At 47.2% G+C, this 18,505-nt stretch overlaps 1 protein-coding gene across 9 annotated transcripts in view; it reads right to left on the reverse strand.

Moving 5' to 3' along the window:
• Nucleotides 1-392: 392 nt before the first annotated feature.
• Nucleotides 393-18,505, reverse strand: part of SYNJ1 (synaptojanin 1) — a 50,643-nt gene continuing 32,530 nt past the window's right edge. For 3 of the 9 annotated variants that reach the window (XM_036404236.2, XM_036404230.2, XM_036404235.2), the window contains 14 exons: nt 18,200-18,317; nt 17,877-18,092; nt 17,397-17,475; nt 16,278-16,440; nt 15,461-15,667; nt 14,378-14,506; nt 13,422-13,460; nt 8,564-8,611; nt 6,969-7,007; nt 6,836-6,876; nt 4,661-4,769; nt 3,568-3,764; nt 1,977-2,000; nt 394-506 (listed from right to left, as the gene is read on the reverse strand). In XM_036404236.2, the coding sequence (XP_036260129.1) occupies nt 1,980-2,000; nt 3,568-3,764; nt 4,661-4,769; nt 6,836-6,876; nt 6,969-7,007; nt 8,564-8,611; nt 13,422-13,460; nt 14,378-14,506; nt 15,461-15,667; nt 16,278-16,440; nt 17,397-17,475; nt 17,877-18,092; nt 18,200-18,317 (1,406 nt within the window). In that variant the 3' untranslated portion in view covers nt 394-506; nt 1,977-1,979. Of the gene's footprint in view, nt 507-1,976; nt 2,001-3,567; nt 3,765-4,660; nt 4,770-6,835; nt 6,877-6,968; nt 7,008-8,563; nt 8,612-13,421; nt 13,461-14,377; nt 14,507-15,460; nt 15,668-16,277; nt 16,441-17,396; nt 17,476-17,876; nt 18,093-18,199; nt 18,318-18,505 lie in introns of all 9 variants that reach the window. The other 6 variants (XM_036404231.2, XM_036404234.2, XM_036404233.2 and 3 more) reach the window with 6 other exon arrangements.

Raw genomic sequence — 18,505 nt, forward strand, 5'->3', positions numbered from 1 at the left:
ACCTTGAGAGAGCCGCCGCGCCGGCAGAAGGCGTTTGCAGCTGCACCCACGGGAAACAGGGGCTTGCCTGGGCCACAGCTGGGCGGGGGCAGAACAGGGAACGGGTGGGAAGCAGCAGCTCCTGCCAGTACCTGTGAGGGGATCCTGGACTCCCCTGTCTCCATCCTAAATGGGTTCCCAGCATTGGGAGTTCTTTCAGTGAATGGGTTTGAGCAGTTCAGCCCAGTAATAAATGGGTTTGGAGAGCTGTGCTGATGTTCCTGGGATGAGTGAAAGGCTGGAATAGGAGGCGTTGCTGACATGCAATTTACAGGACTCAAATTCTCCGCATTTCTTTGCCTTGCTGAAGGCAGCTCTATCAACTCCTTGTGGTTTGAGGTTGGAGCGGGTGATGTTCGGACAGATGTCTGCATCTTGGACACGAGCAGCTGGAATGACAGGTCTTCAAAAGGGTCACTGCTGAGCTGGGGTTCAGGGTTAGTGCCGTGTGTCCCGCTGGGATTCTGCTGCAAAGGAAGCACACGCTCAGGAATCATGCAGCTGCTTCCAGGTTATTCCTACTGCCCCCTTCTCACCCCTCAGCTCCAGCTTCAGCCCCGTTCTGTTTTAACTACAACGGTACCAGCAGCCTGAACCCCCTCTGTCCAAAGAAAAGCCTCTAAGCTGTCAAACACCACTCCCTCCTGCTCGGTGCTGAATGCAGCTGGAGCCTACTTCCTGCAGGTCCCAGGCCCAGCAACAAACACTGAGGGAACTCGGCATGGCAAAACGTTCGGGAAATGCACTCCAAGCGAGGGACAGCCCGGCACAACTATGGAATGAAAAGCTCCAGGTTACGCTGTGTGGGAGCTGACCACACTGATGTTACAGCAGCGTTAAAGCACCGCAATGAGAGGAAACATCCGTGTTATTAGTAAATGCAGTCAGACTTTGCCATGTAGCCAGGCACCCATAAGCATTCTCTTCTTGGCATGGAAAGAAAGGGACAATCGCTAATTAAAGCGACAAGTTACCCTTGGAGAAGACAGTTTTCTCCACAGAATTCCTCAGCTTTGAAAATCAAAATATCCCTGGTTTTACACACTGCTTCAAACAACAATGCAAGGTATTTTCTACCTTGTACAAGCTGTCCAAAAAGGTGGAGTATCTGCTTTGTTCAGTATGCACACTGACAGAACAGAGCTTGGAGCTTCCCCTTACCAAATGAGTTAAGCTTAAGTAAAAACGGCTTCTAAGACTTCAAATGTCACAAAAAGATTTTATGATAAATTTAATACACCAAAACAACTGAATGGACTGTCTACAGTTGAAGGTTTTTTGCAGAATAATATTAAAACAAAGACATGGATAACTTAGGGAAAAATGTGAAAAACTCAACTGTAGAAGGAATAGAACTCAAATGCAGCCTGGGACCAGCTGGTTAAGTCCTGTGGCCAGTTGAAAGTACAAGATCCCAAAGAAACTATGAATCCAATTTGCTCCTCATTCCAAGTACAAACTTGCTTTGAGTAATTCTGGAAGCAAGTGTTTTTAAAATTGTAACAGTTTGTTTTACTTTGGGCCACAGCAAGGCCTCTGTTCCTTGAGAAATGTGATCTATGGGGTTTGTTCTGAAACAGAATTTGGCAGTGCAGTAGCATCAGGATTTATTTGCATTACAGAGAGCATTTATTGCCAACACTGATCTGTTTTTCCCTGAGCAGACCAAGATCAGCAGTGCCTGAGCAATGTAGGTGAGGGTCCAATTGTTTCATAAAAAGACGATGACACAAAATAGTGCCTGGCTCCAGTAAAAGCAGTCTCATTTTGAAATGCACCATGAAAGGAACAAGCACACCATGGTATGACAGGCAACCCATGAATGCAGACAGGTGTGTTTGAGGGGATGGGACTGCAGATGTATGAGAGCACCACCCATACATCTCTGCTGCTCGAATGGAGGGAGCCACGTACGAGACTGGGAAAGAGTCAGATACCTGTTACCCTGACGGTTGCTCCTGCTTGTGAAAGAGAAACACAGATCAGAGGAGGAAAATCAGCAAGAAAATCCAAGTAACAAAGCAACCTCATGTTAAAAATAATATTTTCAGAAGTTTTCACAAAGCTGGTTTTTTGAGCTGTGAATACAAACCACAAGTATTTACCACACCCTACACTAAATTTTCCATTTCTGTTGTCTTCTACTGTAAGCTCAACCATTGGGAGTCAGAAAAAACCAACTCAGGTCCATTCTAATGGTATTTCCATGGACACCCATTGTGCAGCTGATTGTGCTCCTTTTTGGAGCCAAGTTACAGGAATGTGAGCACGGGTGGTCTAATTCTAGTCACCTGTTAGCATGAAAAGCCCCACAGCTCTCATTCTGGGAGCTGTGTCAGTATTGTCCCTCATCCACAGGAACAGCTTTGCAAGCTGACAAAACCATAATGCCTCTCCTTCTGTGGAAATGTAGCATCTCCCTCCTTTGCAAGGAAGAAGATCTATTTACAGTAACTATTTCTCTTTTTCAGTGTGGGGATTGTATAGAGTCCTGAATTGTCACACTGTAGCAGTGATTATTTTTATAAGAACAGATTTCGTTTCTCCAATATCATCATCCAGATTTGCATAGAAGGATGGCTTGGAATTCACTACCTCTCAAAAGACCTTGCACTCCTTTAAAGGCCTTTCCTCAGAAAACTGCACTTTTTGGTCTAAGTTTCCAAAGTGAAAGGCAGTTCACAGGCAAAGAAAGAGGTTCAGGAGAAAGAAAGGAAAAGCATTTAAAGATTTTTTCAGTTTGGATTCAAAAATCAACTCACTGAGGACTGAATTTGGCTGCTTCACTGTGGTACAAAATAGGCATTAACTACTGTAGCAAAAAAAGGGCTTCAGATACAGGCATAAGAAAAAATCTGAGCAGCACTGAAAACCTGCTTCTGCATTTTTAAGCAGCAGTAAGAAACTATGGCTTTTCCTAGAGAAATTGATGTTTTTTTTATCATAACAGCCTAAATGATCCCTGAGAACAGAATGTTAATGTTACTGCATGAAATTCCTACATCATGTGGATAGGTCTCTGTATTTTCAGTGACACTGGGAAATGGGGAGAATTCTATTTCTCTCAAGTATTTATTAATGCATTGATTAGGTTTATGAGCTTACCAATGGCATCTCCCTTCACTGAATGATCACCAACACCAAGCACCGCCTATTTCCAACCCTGCTGCCTTACTGTACAGCTTGTCACGCACGTATCATCATCAAATCAGACTGCCTAGACTGAGTGCTTTGCCAGACAAAGCTGCCAAATGACAACATCATTTTAACACTGAGCTGTCCATAAACCGTAAAGCCATCGTCAGAAATCCTAAATGCCACGTTTAGCATTTAAGATGTTAGTTACTCAGGGACAGCACACAAGCAAGGGTTACTCTCCTTGAGCCCCAGGGCCACTGAATCCGGCCTCTGGGCCCTCGTTTTTGTTTCTGTGCTCGCTGTAAGGGTTCCTCAGAGGCTGCAGCAGGCAGCGCGAGCCGCGTTCGTTCCCACAGGGAAAGGAGGCCCCTGCAGGGCTGTCCCACTCACCGGCTGCTGGCAGGGAGCCGGTTCCGAAGGCAGACTGTGAGAGGAGCGGCTGCGGGGCGGCGGCTGCGGCGGCTCCAGGCTCTGCGGGGCGCCCGCCTGAGAGGGATGGGGTGCCGCGGGGACCAGGGGCTCCTGCATCCTCAGCACAGCAGGGCCAGCAGCCTGAGGCTTCAGGGGCTCAGGAAGCAGGGGCGAGCCTGGAAGGACACGTGCAGGGATTTGCATGGTCAGGAACTGCAGTGAATACTGGGGATTCGTTACAACTGTAAGGGAAAGCACCACAGAGAACTGCAGAGAAGGGGCTGTGAGAACAGCAGGTGTTCATGGCAACGGGACTGGAAACCACCAGAAACTCAGCACATCTCCAGTAAAATTGCTACTCCAGTGTAAGCTGACAGAGGCAGGGTTAGAGGGGGTATCAGGAAGGAATTCTTTCCTGTGAGGGCGGGCAGGCCCTGGCACGGGGTGCCCAGGCTGCCCCAGGATCCCTGGGAATGCCCAAGGCCAGGCTGGATGGGGCTTGGTGGAAGGTGGAATTAATCTCCGAGGTCCCTTCCAACACAAACCATGCTGTGGTTTTACACAAAACACAAACCATGTCACTCCAAAATGTCCTTCAGTTATACTGAACAGTATTTTGGAGGCCACTGTTATAAAACGCGTATTTTTCTAAGTACAGAGATAAAGGGGTTTTTTAAACTGTAAGTCTAGGAAGTTGCTTGGAGAGCCAGACATAAATGCTGTTCCATGTCTCATGATTACAAAACTACCAACTCATAGAGCATCTGGTGATCAACAGCCAGAATGGCACACACCAGCCTGCTCAGAGCAAGCCCGGCAATCTTTGCACAGTTTCTCTGATACCACAAAATCTGTGGGTCAGGATCTCACACAACCTTGACAATAGCATCCAAAAGTGCACTACTTGAGGATGCCTAACACAAACTGCCAAACGCTACTGCATCCAAGAACCTTCATTCCTGGTGAGAAGCGGAGCCACCTGCTGAGAACAAAGCAGTCAAGGCACAGAGTGCAGTGCCCGGCTGACCAGTGACGGGATTCGCGTGTTCCCTGTCAGGGAAGGGAAACTCACCCCGTGGCGGTTCCGCTGCCTTGGGCTGAGCCTCGGGCGCCGCTCGTGCCGCCGGGGCACGGACATGGCTCTGCGGGGCACTGATAACTCCAGCTCGAGGAGGAACAGTCTGCCAGCAAAGGTGGGAAAAACAGAGTACTTCAGTTCTTCAGCTTTGGAGCTGCAGCCATCTAATGCTCAACGGCTCAGAATAATCAGCATTCTGCGAAAAACCTGTTCTTTGATAACAGCTGCTCAACTCATCTCGTGTGCACGTGCAGGAACAAAGAATAGATTTCCAAAACATGGTGATGGTTCCATTCAAAACAAAGGATCTTTACAATGCTTTTTAACTTTATAGAAATACTTACCTGTGCAACAATGCTAGAAACAGTTATTTTTTGCTAATATTAATAAGGTAATTTACCTAAGTCCTCAAATTGTAAGCAACAAAACCAACAAGAGCAACTAGTTTATTTGGAGGCGTGTTTCTCATCAAACAGTATTAATGAAACACATTCTGCATCACCTGAAGGCTGCAGTCTTCCTGAAGCTGATGGAATAGGAGTTAATATGCTGGAAATGTTAACTTCCAAGTCTACATCAGTATTTGAAGAGACACAGGAAGCTATTCCAGGTTACAGCTGAAGCAGAGTAAATTACAAACAACACAGTGAGAGCTGAATAAAGGCCCTGGGATCAAAGGAAAAAGGACTGTGAGGCAGGAAGGACTGTGAGACAAGTTTGTAAGACTTGCTTCCTGTAAAATGTTGTGTACCAGAGGACACTCTAGAAATGGCTTTCAGAGCAAACTCCATTGCACAGCTGTACACAAAAATTATTAGCAACCAGCAAATACTATAAAAAACAGTACAATTCTTGATCTTAGTTTTACTAGAAATGTCTCTGGCTTTGTGCACCACTTTGTGAGTCCTTATGCTTGGCTGGGTCCATTGACCAACGTTCTGAACTCTTTCAGCTACCTAATCTCATAAATTCCTGTCTGAATTTCTGAATCTCCAATCTGATCTGAGACTGCCAAGATGCATTTTGTTATTTCTTTGAATATTCTGACAGTAGGCAGGAGGATGGTTGGATCATACACCAAAATAAAAATATATCAAAAAGGAACAGAAAAGAAACCAAGTGTAAACCAGCTCTCAGGATGCCTCAGTGGGAAGCAGCACCCACTGTAGCTACTGTCCCTGGTCCTGAAATCCTTGAGATGAAATCCAAAAATCACCTGGGACAAAGGCAAGCACACAGTGAAAAGTGAATACATTCTTTCTTACATACACCAGTTTTTCTTTATCCAAATTTTAGAAGAGGCCATTTTACATTGCCAGAAAAATAATTTTTAAAAAAGCCAAGATCATGAATTGTTCACTGAGAGAATCAATCTGTTTGAGAAAAATGAATCTGTAAAATTTACTGCAATGGAGACTTTCAACAGCAGTTTTCAGCAGTTCCAATAGTGGAATATGCTGCAAAGTCAAAGAATTATCAACAGACAATGCCATTACTCAGTAACTCTTGAAGAAGACCTGTGGCTATTCAAACACTTTTCTCTTCCCTCACATAAGGCTCCTGCTTGCTCCTGGTAAGAAAAAGCTAGGCAGATGGATTTCATCTCTTGATTTCCTGTGTGGGGTGAAGCATCTGCATGCCCATCAATCCCTTCATTCCCTCCTTCAGTGCAGTTCCACAAATAAGGCAGTGAAACACAGGACTAATATCTGCTGAAACAGTTGCATGCTTCATTTTCACATGAAGGCCCTTATGAAAATTAGTCTTTACAACAAGGTACATAATAAGATCTCAGTTGCACATGTAACCCATTAATGGCCTGTCAGCAATTAACTGCTGGCACAATTTACGTTCCAGTACAGAGGATAATGCATTTTACCACAGCAAATCAGTAAGGGCCTAGAATAACAAGAGTGACCTTGCAGTTATTTAAAGGAGATGTACAACGTGCATTTGGGAGCCCGCTGTGCGCTTGCAGAGTGCAGAACAGTCACGTCCCATCCAGTCTGAGCACACATGGGGTTCCCCCATCCCACAGTGGTTTTAGTCAACAGACAAACTGTGACCTGCCCAGTGACCTGTGTAGTTGCTCACACGTGTTGAGACTACCAGAAACAGACATGTCAAAGAGCAGACACTGAGCAGACACGATCTCCAAGCAGCACCTACCGGTCTGGGGGTACCCGCCGAGGGAGGAGGCTGATGCCGAACTGCAACAGAGAGCACAGATTACTGACTCAGCACCCACTGCAAACCCAACCTCTGTCTCTACTGCAGTTAGTACAAAGCACGCGTCTATTACCTAAGTTCTCTTTTCTCTGTGTTCCAGGGCTTTTTTGTGCTTTGCAGCATGGAAAACAAACAGATTATCTGTGTTAGATAAGCCACAAATGGGTATTAGAGGGCAATGTTCCACCACTACTACTGGGAATGGAGGCAAGGAGAGAGCAGTGATTGTTCAGAAACCTATTACACATCCAGGAGCTGTCACTCACACACTCCCACCCCATGGCACACAGGAAGTCATCTGACCCTTTTATTCCACATGATTTAACTCACATCCTATTTGTTGCAAGCTAAGGTGACCACTTGTACGGGTCCCCGTGTGCTCAGTCGTGTTGGATGGAAGTGCTTTGATTTCTGGTATATCCTGTAGGGGTGCTACCAGCAGGGGTTAGAACAGAGAGAGCTGACGTGACAGTGCCTGACCCCACTCTATGTTCATGGGATAGATGTGTCAGAGCCCAGCTTCACCGTGGCCACGCTGATGGCAGCCCTCAGGTGCACCACTCTAACTGGGCAGGGCAAGAGGTGGAAAAAGCACCTCGGGTTCAGACAAGCCCACCATTTCTAACAGGCAGGGAGCTTTAGGATTCTGGCTGGAGTTTCTGCTGCTTGTTTCCCAGGAAGGCAAAGTCACCATGCAGTGACAGTAAGTGGAACTCTGTGGTGCATCACACAGCTCATCAAATCAGCTTCCAGCTATCAGCCTGCCCTGGAGCCAGTCAGAAGGGGTTTCTGGGGCTGTTCTCAGTGCAGCAGCTCCCACCCTGAGCAACCTGGTGCCAGTTCACCCTCCTTGGAGCAGAAGCTGGAGTGCATAGCCACCAAGGGCGCCTTCCCACCTCAAATATGGCACACGTAGAGTGGCTTTGCCAATCCAGCAAAATGAACCAGCAATGCAGCCAAAATTAACTGTACTACACAGGAGGAAACCCTGCCAGTGACTCTATCAGGACCTGCATTGCTATTTGCTGTGAAGGACGCTCCTGAGAGACAAGGAAGAAACCCAAGGCCATGACTCTGCTGGCATGGCTAAAGCAGCACCCATCCACAGTAATTCCATGTACTCCAAGCAGAAAGGTGCAAGAGAAATGCTCTCAGAACTGTGTGTTACACACAGCTGGCTGTCACAATCAAAACACCTACACTGTGCTCTTCAGAAAGAGGCAAAATATGACATTATTGACCAAATAATGTCAATAATGCTTCCATGGAACTTTCCAACTGCTTCCATGGAAGTTTCTCTCCCCAGAATATACAAACACACGTGGTCCTTTATGCAAAGTCAGGCTCTCTAGACTCCTGATTTAGTTACAGGTGCAATGGTCACTCTGATGACCAGGCAGCTGCAGCTTACTCCGAGGGACAGCCTTAAAAGCATTCTTGATTAGAGCTCTGCAAGTTTCACTGAGCTTTTCACAAATGCCTTCTGTAACAATCCCCACCACCACTGAGAACCAGGGAGAGCCCGGCTGGGAGAAATACTAATAAAAGAGCAAAGATCCTCCATGATAAATGCGTTAATGAAACCACCTTGAGTGCCACAAGAGCAATAACATTACTCAGATGTTACATCAGAAATCCATTTCTAGAACACAAAAATTGTTATATTACCTTCTACTTCTCTCCTAGCTACCCCAGGACTGGGAGGAGCTCCAAGACCTTTTCAGAGAAAGAAGAGAAGCTGTACATAGCATAAGGAAAGCAGTAGACTGAGAAAGAAAAAGCATAACACTGCCAGCTTTACACAATTTATCTCTGGTCTGGATAGATTACAGTCACCTGCAGGAAATAACTGTTTGTAGCAGCATGGGGAACCCAGGCTGCTGTGAATCACAATCCATCAAGGGCAATCATGTTCAGGAACATTGGTTATTTCAATTCTACATTACAGTGGAAAGTGAGTTTCATTCCTTCAGAATGTTCACTCTACACAAACGTTTGGCTACCCAGTGGCATCTGACATCCAGTCTTGAACCTCTCGTGAGCAGAGCACAGAGCTGAGCTCAGACACTGGGGAATAAATGAGCACAGCACTTTGACCCTGCCAAACCAAGCCTGATCCCTGTCATGCAGAACACTGAGCAGCCTGTTTGTGCCACGGTACATCTGAATAGGAAATGTGACCAAGCAATACTTCCCACCTCATATCATGTACTGTTCCTGAAGAACTGTATTATTGAGGGGCCTCGACACAGCACTGGGCACAGCTGGACCCATTGGTTTAACAGCTCAGATTGAGAGAAAAAACATTTTCAACCGTGCATAACCACGCTGAACTACTTTATTTCTGCAATATCATCAAGCATGCACTGGGTTCCTAAAAGTGTATGGCAAAAACACAGCAGGATATAGACATGATGGAAAAACTGAAGGCATCCCCTAGCTGGGACACAGCCTCTGCTGCTGAATCCATCCCCTAGCTGGGACACAGCCTCTGCTGCTGAATCCATCCCCTAGCTAGGACACGGCCTCTGCTGAATCCATCCCCTAGCTGGGACACGGCCTCTGCTGCTGAATCCATCCCCTAGCTGGGACACAGCCTCTGCTGCTGAATCCATCCCCTAGCTGGGACACAGCCTCTGCTGAATCCATCCCCTAGCTGGGACACAGCCTCTGCTGAATCCATCCCCTAGCTGGGACACAGCCTCTGCTGCTGAATCCATCCCCTAGCTGGGACACAGCCTCTGCTGAATCCATCCCCTAGCTGGGACACGGCCTGCTGCTGAATCCATCCCCTAGCTGGGACACGGCCTCTGCTGAATCCATCCCCTAGCTGGGACACGGCCTGCTTAATCCATCCCCTAGCTGGGACACGGCCTCTGCTGAATCCATCCCCTAGCTGGGACACAGCCTCTGCTGCTGAATCCATCCCCTAGCTGGGACACGGCCTCTGCTGCTGAATCCATCCCCTAGCTGGGACACGGCCTCTGCTGAATCCATCCCCTAGCTGGGACACGGCCTGCTTAATCCATCCCCTAGCTGGGACACGGCCTCTGCTGCTGAATCCATCCCCTAGCTGGGACACAGCCTCTGCTGCTGAATCCATCCCCTAGCTGGGACACGGCCTCTGCTGAATCCATCCCCTGGCTGGGACACAGCCTCTGCTGCTGAATCCATCCCCTAGCTGGGACACAGCCTCTGCTGCTGAATCCATCCCCTGGCTGGGACACAGCCTCTGCTGCTGAATCCATCCCCTGGCTGGGACACGGCCTCTGCTGAATCCATCCCCTGGCTGGGACACAGCCTCTGCTGCTGAATCCATCCCCTAGCTGGGACACAGCCTCTGCTGCTGAATCCATCCCCTGGCTGGGACACAGCCTCTGCTGCTGAATCCATCCCCTGGCTGGGACACGGCCTCTGCTGCTGAATCCATCCCCTAGCTGGGACACAGCCTCTGCTGCTGAATCCATCCCCTAGCTGGGACACAGCCTCTGCTGAATCCATCCCCTAGCTGGGACACGGCCTCTGCTGCTGAATCCATCCCCTAGCTGGGACACAGCCTCTGCTGAATCCATCCCCTAGCTGGGACACGGCCTCTGCTGAATCCATCCCCTAGCTGGGACACAGCCTCTGCTGAATCCATCCCCTAGCTGGGACACAGCCTCTGCTGAATCCATCCCCAGCTGGGACACAGCCTCTGCTGCTGAATCCATCCCCTAGCTGGGACACAGCCTGCTGCTGAATCCATCCCCTAGCTGGGACACGGCCTCTGCTGAATCCATCCCCTAGCTGGGACACAGCCTCTGCTGCTGAATCCATCCCCTAGCTGGGACACGGCCTCTGCTGAATCCATCCCCTAGCTGGGACACAGCCTCTGCTGAATCCATCCCCTAGCTGGGACACGGCCTCTGCTGAATCCATCCCCTGGCTGGGACACAGCCTCTGCTGAATCCATCCCCTAGCTGGGACACGGCCTGCTGCTGTGTCACCATGTGTGAGATGTGCCCAGGAGCTCCCTGTGATCTGTGAGTCACAGAGTGGGCAGAGTGGAGGCTGCACATGGGGCTGAAATGGGACTGGCTCCAGAGATGTCGGATCTCTGCTTTGGCTGAGCATCTGCTTCAAAGATGCTGGACCCCACCATGTGTTATCTGTTCTAGCTGAGAGCCAGGCTCTGCCAGCTGCCATCACAACTCTGACCACGAATAACTGTGAGAGGAGCAGCAGTGAGGCTGTGCAGGAGCAGGGCCCTGCCTGACAGCATCCTCTGCTCCTGCTCTGTGCAGGAGGAGGACAAAGCAGCTCCTTCCTGCAGGAGCAGGGCCCTGCCTGACAGCATCCTCTGCTCCTGCTCTGTGCAGGAGGAGGACAAAGCAGCTCCTTCCTGCAGGAGCAGGGCCCTGCCTGACAGCATCCTCTGCTCCTGCTCTGTGCAGGAGGAGGACAAAGCAGCTCCTTCCTGCAGGAGCAGGGCCCTGCCTGACAGCATCCTCTGCTCCTGCTCTGTGCAGGAGGAGGACAAAGCAGCTCCTTCCTGCAGGAGCAGGGCCCTGCCTGACAGCATCCTCTGCTCCTGCTCTGTGCAGGAGGAGGACAAAGGCAGCTCCTTCCTGCAGCAGGGACACACGGGCACACGCTCCTGCGTCCGTGCACCAGACAGAGGCAGCAAGATCTCTGGCATGAAGACTGGGCAAGGCACCCAGCATCCACTACAAGGGACAGAAACGGCACAGAGGGTAAATACATTTCACTTACTCATAGTTCTCTTCAATAGTGAGAAAGCAAAGTGATCGTGCTCTGATAATGCTATCACAAAGGGCAGCATGGGAATATTCCCATCTTAGGGACAATGAAAAACAGTTTCAACCAATGATAAAAGCCTGGGCTGCAACAATCAGGAAAGCTCTGACTACTACTATTAGGAAAAAACCCCACAAATATTATTTATTAACTTCCATTGACAATTAAGCAGCCTTTATGGTTTTTAATGTTCTCTGAAAATTTAATCTGTAATGTATTAAAAAAATATGGGGTAAACAGAGGGCAACATTTTAGTTTTTAACTATAAACAACTGGAGCTTGTAGAATGCTCAGTGAAATTTTTTTGGCATTAACATACAAAAGGTCTACACTTGGTAAAGCCCTGCAATGAGTGCAGAGCCTTGTTCACCTGAATTCTGAGTGACTTCTGACATAAAATATGACCAAACAAACACTTAGATGCCCAAATCCTTGTCTCATCCTCAAAGCATACTGAGGCATTAGAAAAAGTGCCATGGGCATTGAAGGGACTGAAGCACTTGGGGGAAAAAGGTCAAAACATGTGGGGGGAAAAATATCATTTAAAAGGCACAACATTTTAAAGGCATGATCAGTGTCTCTTGGCATGTGCTATGGAAGCCCAAACTCCAGGTCTGAGCCACTTACACACTCCACAGGCATATTTCCACAGAGCTCTCAGAGCCTTGCTCCTAGAGGAGAGAAACGGGTGCCCTTTCCCACTGAAGTCACCCATAAGGACACTGATTTTGGTGCCAGCCCTGTGCTAACTTGCTTGGAGCTGAGCTCAGATACCCATGAAAATTGGCCTTGATGCTTACACATGTACACCATGAGTGGAAAATGGAGAGCAGAAAAAAGTGAAGAGCTTTTGGTTGGAATAATATATGAAAGAATATACTACAGTCTCAAATGATTGCATAAAAAGCAAGTTTTATGCAAGCTACAGCTCCATGGAAAGCTATACTGGGAAAGGTGATAAAAGAAGACAACTGAGTAGTCTTTGCACAATTGAGACAAGCTAGGCAAACAGGATTGTGTCAGTGCACAGAAAACTACACAGCACTGCAGAACAATGAATGAAATCTCACCTATGCTGAATGTGGTCTATCAACTGCTTCCTAAAGCTCCTGCATTTTACCTCATCTGAAACATTCCACGCTGGCCATGAAAGCTTCCTTGTCTCACCAGTGTCTAAGAGCCAGGCACATTTCTGCCTGACACCCAAGTGAGCTGATAGTTACAGACTATTTGAAATAGCTCATGTATTTTCTGAGATCACTCAAAACTCTCCAAGCATTTAGTCAAAAATGCCTCTTTCCTTCCAACGGAGGGGCAGTGCCTGGAAACGCCACGAGCAATTCTCATCCTCTCTCATGTATTGATGAGCTGGTTTAACTCAGCAGGACAGCAAAATGTGGGCCAGGGAAGGACAAAGCCTATTTGAGAAGCACTTGACAGCAAAGTTACCTGATGTGCTCACCAGGACAAAGCAACAGAAATCTGAACAACCCTCATCTCTGACTTTAAAATACCAGCTTCTGGAGAAATACTACTTCACCAGAAAGGGCAACGTAGTTCAGAGGGGGGAGGAAGGAAAGACAGTGACATTAATGAATTCTCTAGTTCTGCAACTTGGAGAACTGCCCATTTTGACACCTTTGGAAATCATCGTGTTCAGTATTGTCACAACAGATCCCCACAGCAGTTTGGCTATGCAGTCATATTCAAAAACAATTAAAATCATTACCTCCAAATTCTTTTCTAGCAGGTGCAGGACTCCTACCGCCTGACAGTATTTAAGAAATGAATGCAGCAATAATGAGAAATGTCAGTGTAGTAGGAGGAAAGAAAAAGAATGAGAAAGTTAAAAATCACAAGGGTCACTTTGTTATTAACTATGTTGCCCAAATGCTTCTGAACATCCAGTTTCTCTTAGAGCTCAATTGTTCACATTGTCAGATGATCCAAATGAACTCTACATTCAAAACTTGGACATGACACAACACAGATATACTGATGCCAAAATTAAAGGAATAGCAATTGACCAATGAATGCACAAGTTATTTCTATTTTACTTTAAAATAGATGCTATAAAAAATGAAAATTTTGAGTCAACATTGCTGTAAAATTTCACATTTTTAAAAGTGAAAATAAGTTTCTATAAACTTATTCACCAATAATATTTAAATGGTAAAAACGCTGTTATTTCCCACGCTGTTATTGCTTTTAAATGTACCAATTAAACACTGCAATTAAAAAACCAGTGAGCCCAAGGTGCAATACGCACTTTGGGTTTGCACTTTCAAGTCCCTCTCACAGACTTGAGAGCAGATAAATATTCCTGAGCAGCTGGGAAGGTCCCCGTTACCTGAGGGGGGAGCCGGGCACTGTGGAGGAGCCGGACGGGCAATGGGCAGCAGTGGGCACCCAATGGGCAGCAGTGGGCACCCAATGGGCACCCAGGGGTCAGCAGTGGGCACCCAATGGGCAGCAGTGGGCACCCAATGGGCACCCAGGGGTCAGCAGTGGGCACCCAATGGGCACCCAGGGGTCAGCAGTGGGCACCCAATGGGCACCCAGGGGTCAGCAGTGGGCACCCAATGGGCACCCAGGGGTCAGCAGTGGGCACCCAATGGGCACCCAGGGGTCAGCAGTGGGCACCCAATGGGCACCCAGGGGTCAGCAAAATAAGGTGCCCGTTACCTGAGGGCGGGGGCGGGCGCTGCGGCGGAGCCGGACGGGCAGGAGGCGCCACGGGCCGAGGGGGCGGAGGGCGCTTGGGCTCCAGGCTCTGCGGAGCCTCCTTCTGCTGGGCACCAGCCTGCAATTCAGCTGGAGGATAGGGCAGAAAACAATGCAAAAATTAGTGCCTGGGACATTGCAAACACAGCAAAGCTCTCCTTATAGCGAGCTTCTCACCGAGAGGACAGTCAGGCCCCAGGCTGGGAAATAACAATACGCAAGTTTTTGAGACAGGGAAAACAAGAGGAATGAACCAATGATGAAAAGAAGCAGATTTCCTAAATCAAAACTTCTGCCTCATATGTTTTAATAAATTTACATTTTTCATGAAATCCTGAACAATCTTACCAATTGCAGCATTCCAAATTTTGATTTTGACTCTTACCTGTGAACCAAGTTCTCTGGAAAAATGCGACAAAGGGAATTCTCAGGGCATTTGAACAGTTAAACAAACTCAATAAGAAGCCATTCCAAGCACCATCATTGTGTTCACGTGTTCATAATTTAAAAACAGGCCGTGTTTAAACAGAAGTTTTCACATTGTGCTCCCCATTTACAAATGTGCTGATTACAGCTTATAACTTGGAGCTGGCAGGAGCAGGGATTGCCAGGGCTGTATTCCGAGAGATGACTGGGGTGAACCAGGATCCTACAGATCCGCTGCAGCAGGACTGGGCTGTGGCAGTGTGCAGTACCCACCTGGTGGGCACACGGGGCCCAGGAGCCTCTCGAGGCACTGGGGCAGGGCAGTACCCACCTGGTGGGCACATGGGGGGCCCAGGAGCCTCTCGAGGCACTGGGGCAGGGCAGTACCCACCTGGTGGGCACACGGGGGGCCCAGGAGCCTCTCGAGGCAGTGCAGTACCCACCTGGTGGGCACACGGGGCCCAGGAGCCTCTCGAGGCACTGGGGCAGGGCAGTACCCACCTGGTGGGCACACGGGGGCCAGGAGCCTCTCGAGGCACTGGGGCAGGGCAGTACCCACCTGGTGGGCACACGGGGCCCCAGGAGCCTCTCGAGGCACTGGGGCAGGGCAGTACCCACCTGGTGGGCACACGGGGGGCCCAGGAGCCTTCCCTGGGGCCCGGCTGGGTCTGGCTGGCAGCGCGGGTCCCTCCGGCAGCGTCGGGGACTGGCAGGGGCTGGAGCGCGGGGAGGAGCTCGGGGACGTGCCCAGCCCGGAGCTCGATGTCGGCTGCAGGTGCTGGGGAAGGATTTCCTCCACTTCAGCGCTGTAGTCATCGATGTCTCCTGAAAAACAAACCCCAGAGGAGAGAAACACACAAAAGCTGACTCTGGGCATGAGATTTTGAGCAGGAAAAGCCCCAAAGTTCCAAGGAATTAGCCCAGCAACCAAAGTGTGATTCTCGCATCCCAAAATTGCCCATGAAGAACACAAATGCATTCAAACCAGCTGAAAATGCTTCAAGTGTGCAATACATATTATAGATAGATATTAAAGGTAATTATAACAGCGTGGCAATTGTGAAGTTGATTAAGCTCAACCAATTATCTTTCCAGGCTATTTCCTTGGTTTGCAATGTGGCAAGCTTCACTTGCTCGTCAGAGAGCTGGGCAGGGGATTTCAAGGTATCTGTTATTTGTAACAACTTGTGCTTGCAAAGGGTGGAACGGTGTTTAAAAAAGGCTCAACATGGATGTGCTTTTGAAGAGTAAACTGTCAGTTTAGAATATATTAAATGTAGATGAGGGTGAAGCAGATTGCTGAGATACTGTTGAAAATATTGCGATTTCTCATCTGTTTTAGATGGGCATGGACATATATATATATGCATTAAATTACCCACATTATTCAGGACTGTCAGCATTCCAAAGTAAGGAATGCTTTATCTCAACAAACCTTCCATGTCATAGTCTGCAGTAACCTCAGCATCTTCACAAAGCAAGGTGGAGCTTGTGGATGAAGGCAGCCCAATATTAATCTTTTCTAGATTCATTTCATCTTCCAAACTTCTGATCCAATCTGGATTTTTCAAGTTGATATTTATAATCCTTCCTTGTAGCTGCATTGCCAAAAAAAGGTATGCACAAAACAGAAGGTGTTTAGAGTAAGAATGTTAAAGCTCAGCATTTTAGGTTTAAAAACAAAATACTAATTCCTGAAAATATCACAAATAAGGTTATAGGAATTTCTGTGACTAAACAAAAATAATTCTGATTTTCACTTCATTTTGGTACCTACATTTAAGTAATTTAAACTGTTCATTACACGCGTTTAAATTTCTTTGGTAGAAAAACTTGCAACTCATGTCCTACGGTTCTCCTTTGCAGTTCATCAGGAAGCTTCTGGGTTTTTTTACTCTGACACTATTACTTATAGAGCAAACCAGACTTGCTTATGAACTGCATGAATAAAGTCATTGTTAGAGGCTAGCACAGAGCAGGCCCTCATTCTGTAAAGGGACATTCTAGCCAGGGACATCTCAGCAGATCCAAGGATCCATCTGTAAACACCACACATTCCAAGTCCTAACAGCACAGACTAGTGACACTTTAAACATCACAAGTTAAATTTTCACCAGGATTAAATACTGACCCCATAGAAGTCAATGCAAGCTGAAATTCTGACATTTTTCAGAGTTTGTAGTATACAAGTGCTACATTTTTAATAACTGCAGGCTATAAAGATTTTAACTGCTTAATTCCAGAAACTGAACTCTACTTTTTAAATCATAAAAGACCCCAAACCCCTCATTTGATGAGGATGCCTCTCAGTAGATTCTAATTTATTTTAGGAGGAGTATTGTTAGAGAAATGAGGTTTGATGCTTCTTTTATATGGCTTTTGAAGCTCAACATATGGTATGTGGCTATTGAGAGGAAAAAAAAGAACTGCAAGTCTAGTACAGAACAGAAAAAACTCCTAAGAATCCAAGACAAACAATAAATCCAACCCACTCAAGAAGATTTAAAGCTGGATTGTCCCTTGCTATACAAAGGTTCAGTCATTTCTACATTACCTCAGTGCCATTCAAACTCATAACATTCAGAGCAGAGCTTCCTTCCAAAAATGTTACCCACATCTTGTCTTCCACAAACCTGCAAAGTTCATTGGAAACAATAAGCACAAAACACCACAATGCTTCACAGTACAACTGCTAGCCTAGTGCAAATGCAACATCCTTATCTACAGCTCGTTTACAACTACTAACCTAATGCTAGAATACAACATTTGTATAAAATTCTCAACAATAAGGGTATCTGGAAAAATCATGTCTGAAAACTGAGACACACAGAAATGAATGCTAAAGACATTTACATATGCAAAATGAATTCTAAAGACACTTAAGTTGAAATTCAAATGCTAAAAATTAAACAGATCAGAACTGAGAAGTTATTTCCTACAAAAGGAAATAACTTTATTCAGGATGATCCCTTTCAACCCAAACAATTCCATGATTCCATAAGCAGAGATTAAAAGCAAGAAGTTGTTTTTTAACCTTATAAGTATAACTTCGCCATAGCTTGCGAATTTTTGAAGAAGATCATCGATCAAGTTATCATCAAAATAGTTTTCTTCAGCTGAAGAACTTCTGATGGAGACCATCACAGTCCCATCAGGGGGACCCTGCATTGCAATCACCTCCTTGTACACTTTTTGTCTCTCTTCTGCTTCAATTTCAAATATGTCAATGTCAATCAGTGCAACCACAGGCCTTGGAAAAAAGAGGCAAGAAAGTCCTGTCAGCAGAGTATGTGAGCAACAAAACCCACAGCATGAGTAGGCAGCCTCAGGGAGCGATGGATGAAATGGAACTGGAACCTGTGATCAGATGTCTTCAGCTCTGCTCTCCCGTAGTGCAGCAAAGTGCCAGGATTCCACGTGTAAGGGACATTGGTGTCACTGTGGAAACTGGCATTCAGGAGATCCAGGTCTTCAGCTGCAGCCAGCAATGGAAACAAAAGAGGAAAGCCACAGTGATTGCGAGGATGTGCTATTTGTAGAAAGAAAACACATAGCAAGTACATCCCAATAGAGTGTCCTATAGCAAACGCCCTGCTCCAAGTTCCTTTTCCACTCCTCAAGCGTCAGTGAGCGGGACCTGATTCACGGCCCTTTCCCAGCCTC

This window comes from Molothrus ater, chromosome 2, assembly GCF_012460135.2.
Source record: "Molothrus ater isolate BHLD 08-10-18 breed brown headed cowbird chromosome 2, BPBGC_Mater_1.1, whole genome shotgun sequence".
Taxonomy (NCBI): Eukaryota; Metazoa; Chordata; class Aves; order Passeriformes; family Icteridae; genus Molothrus; species Molothrus ater.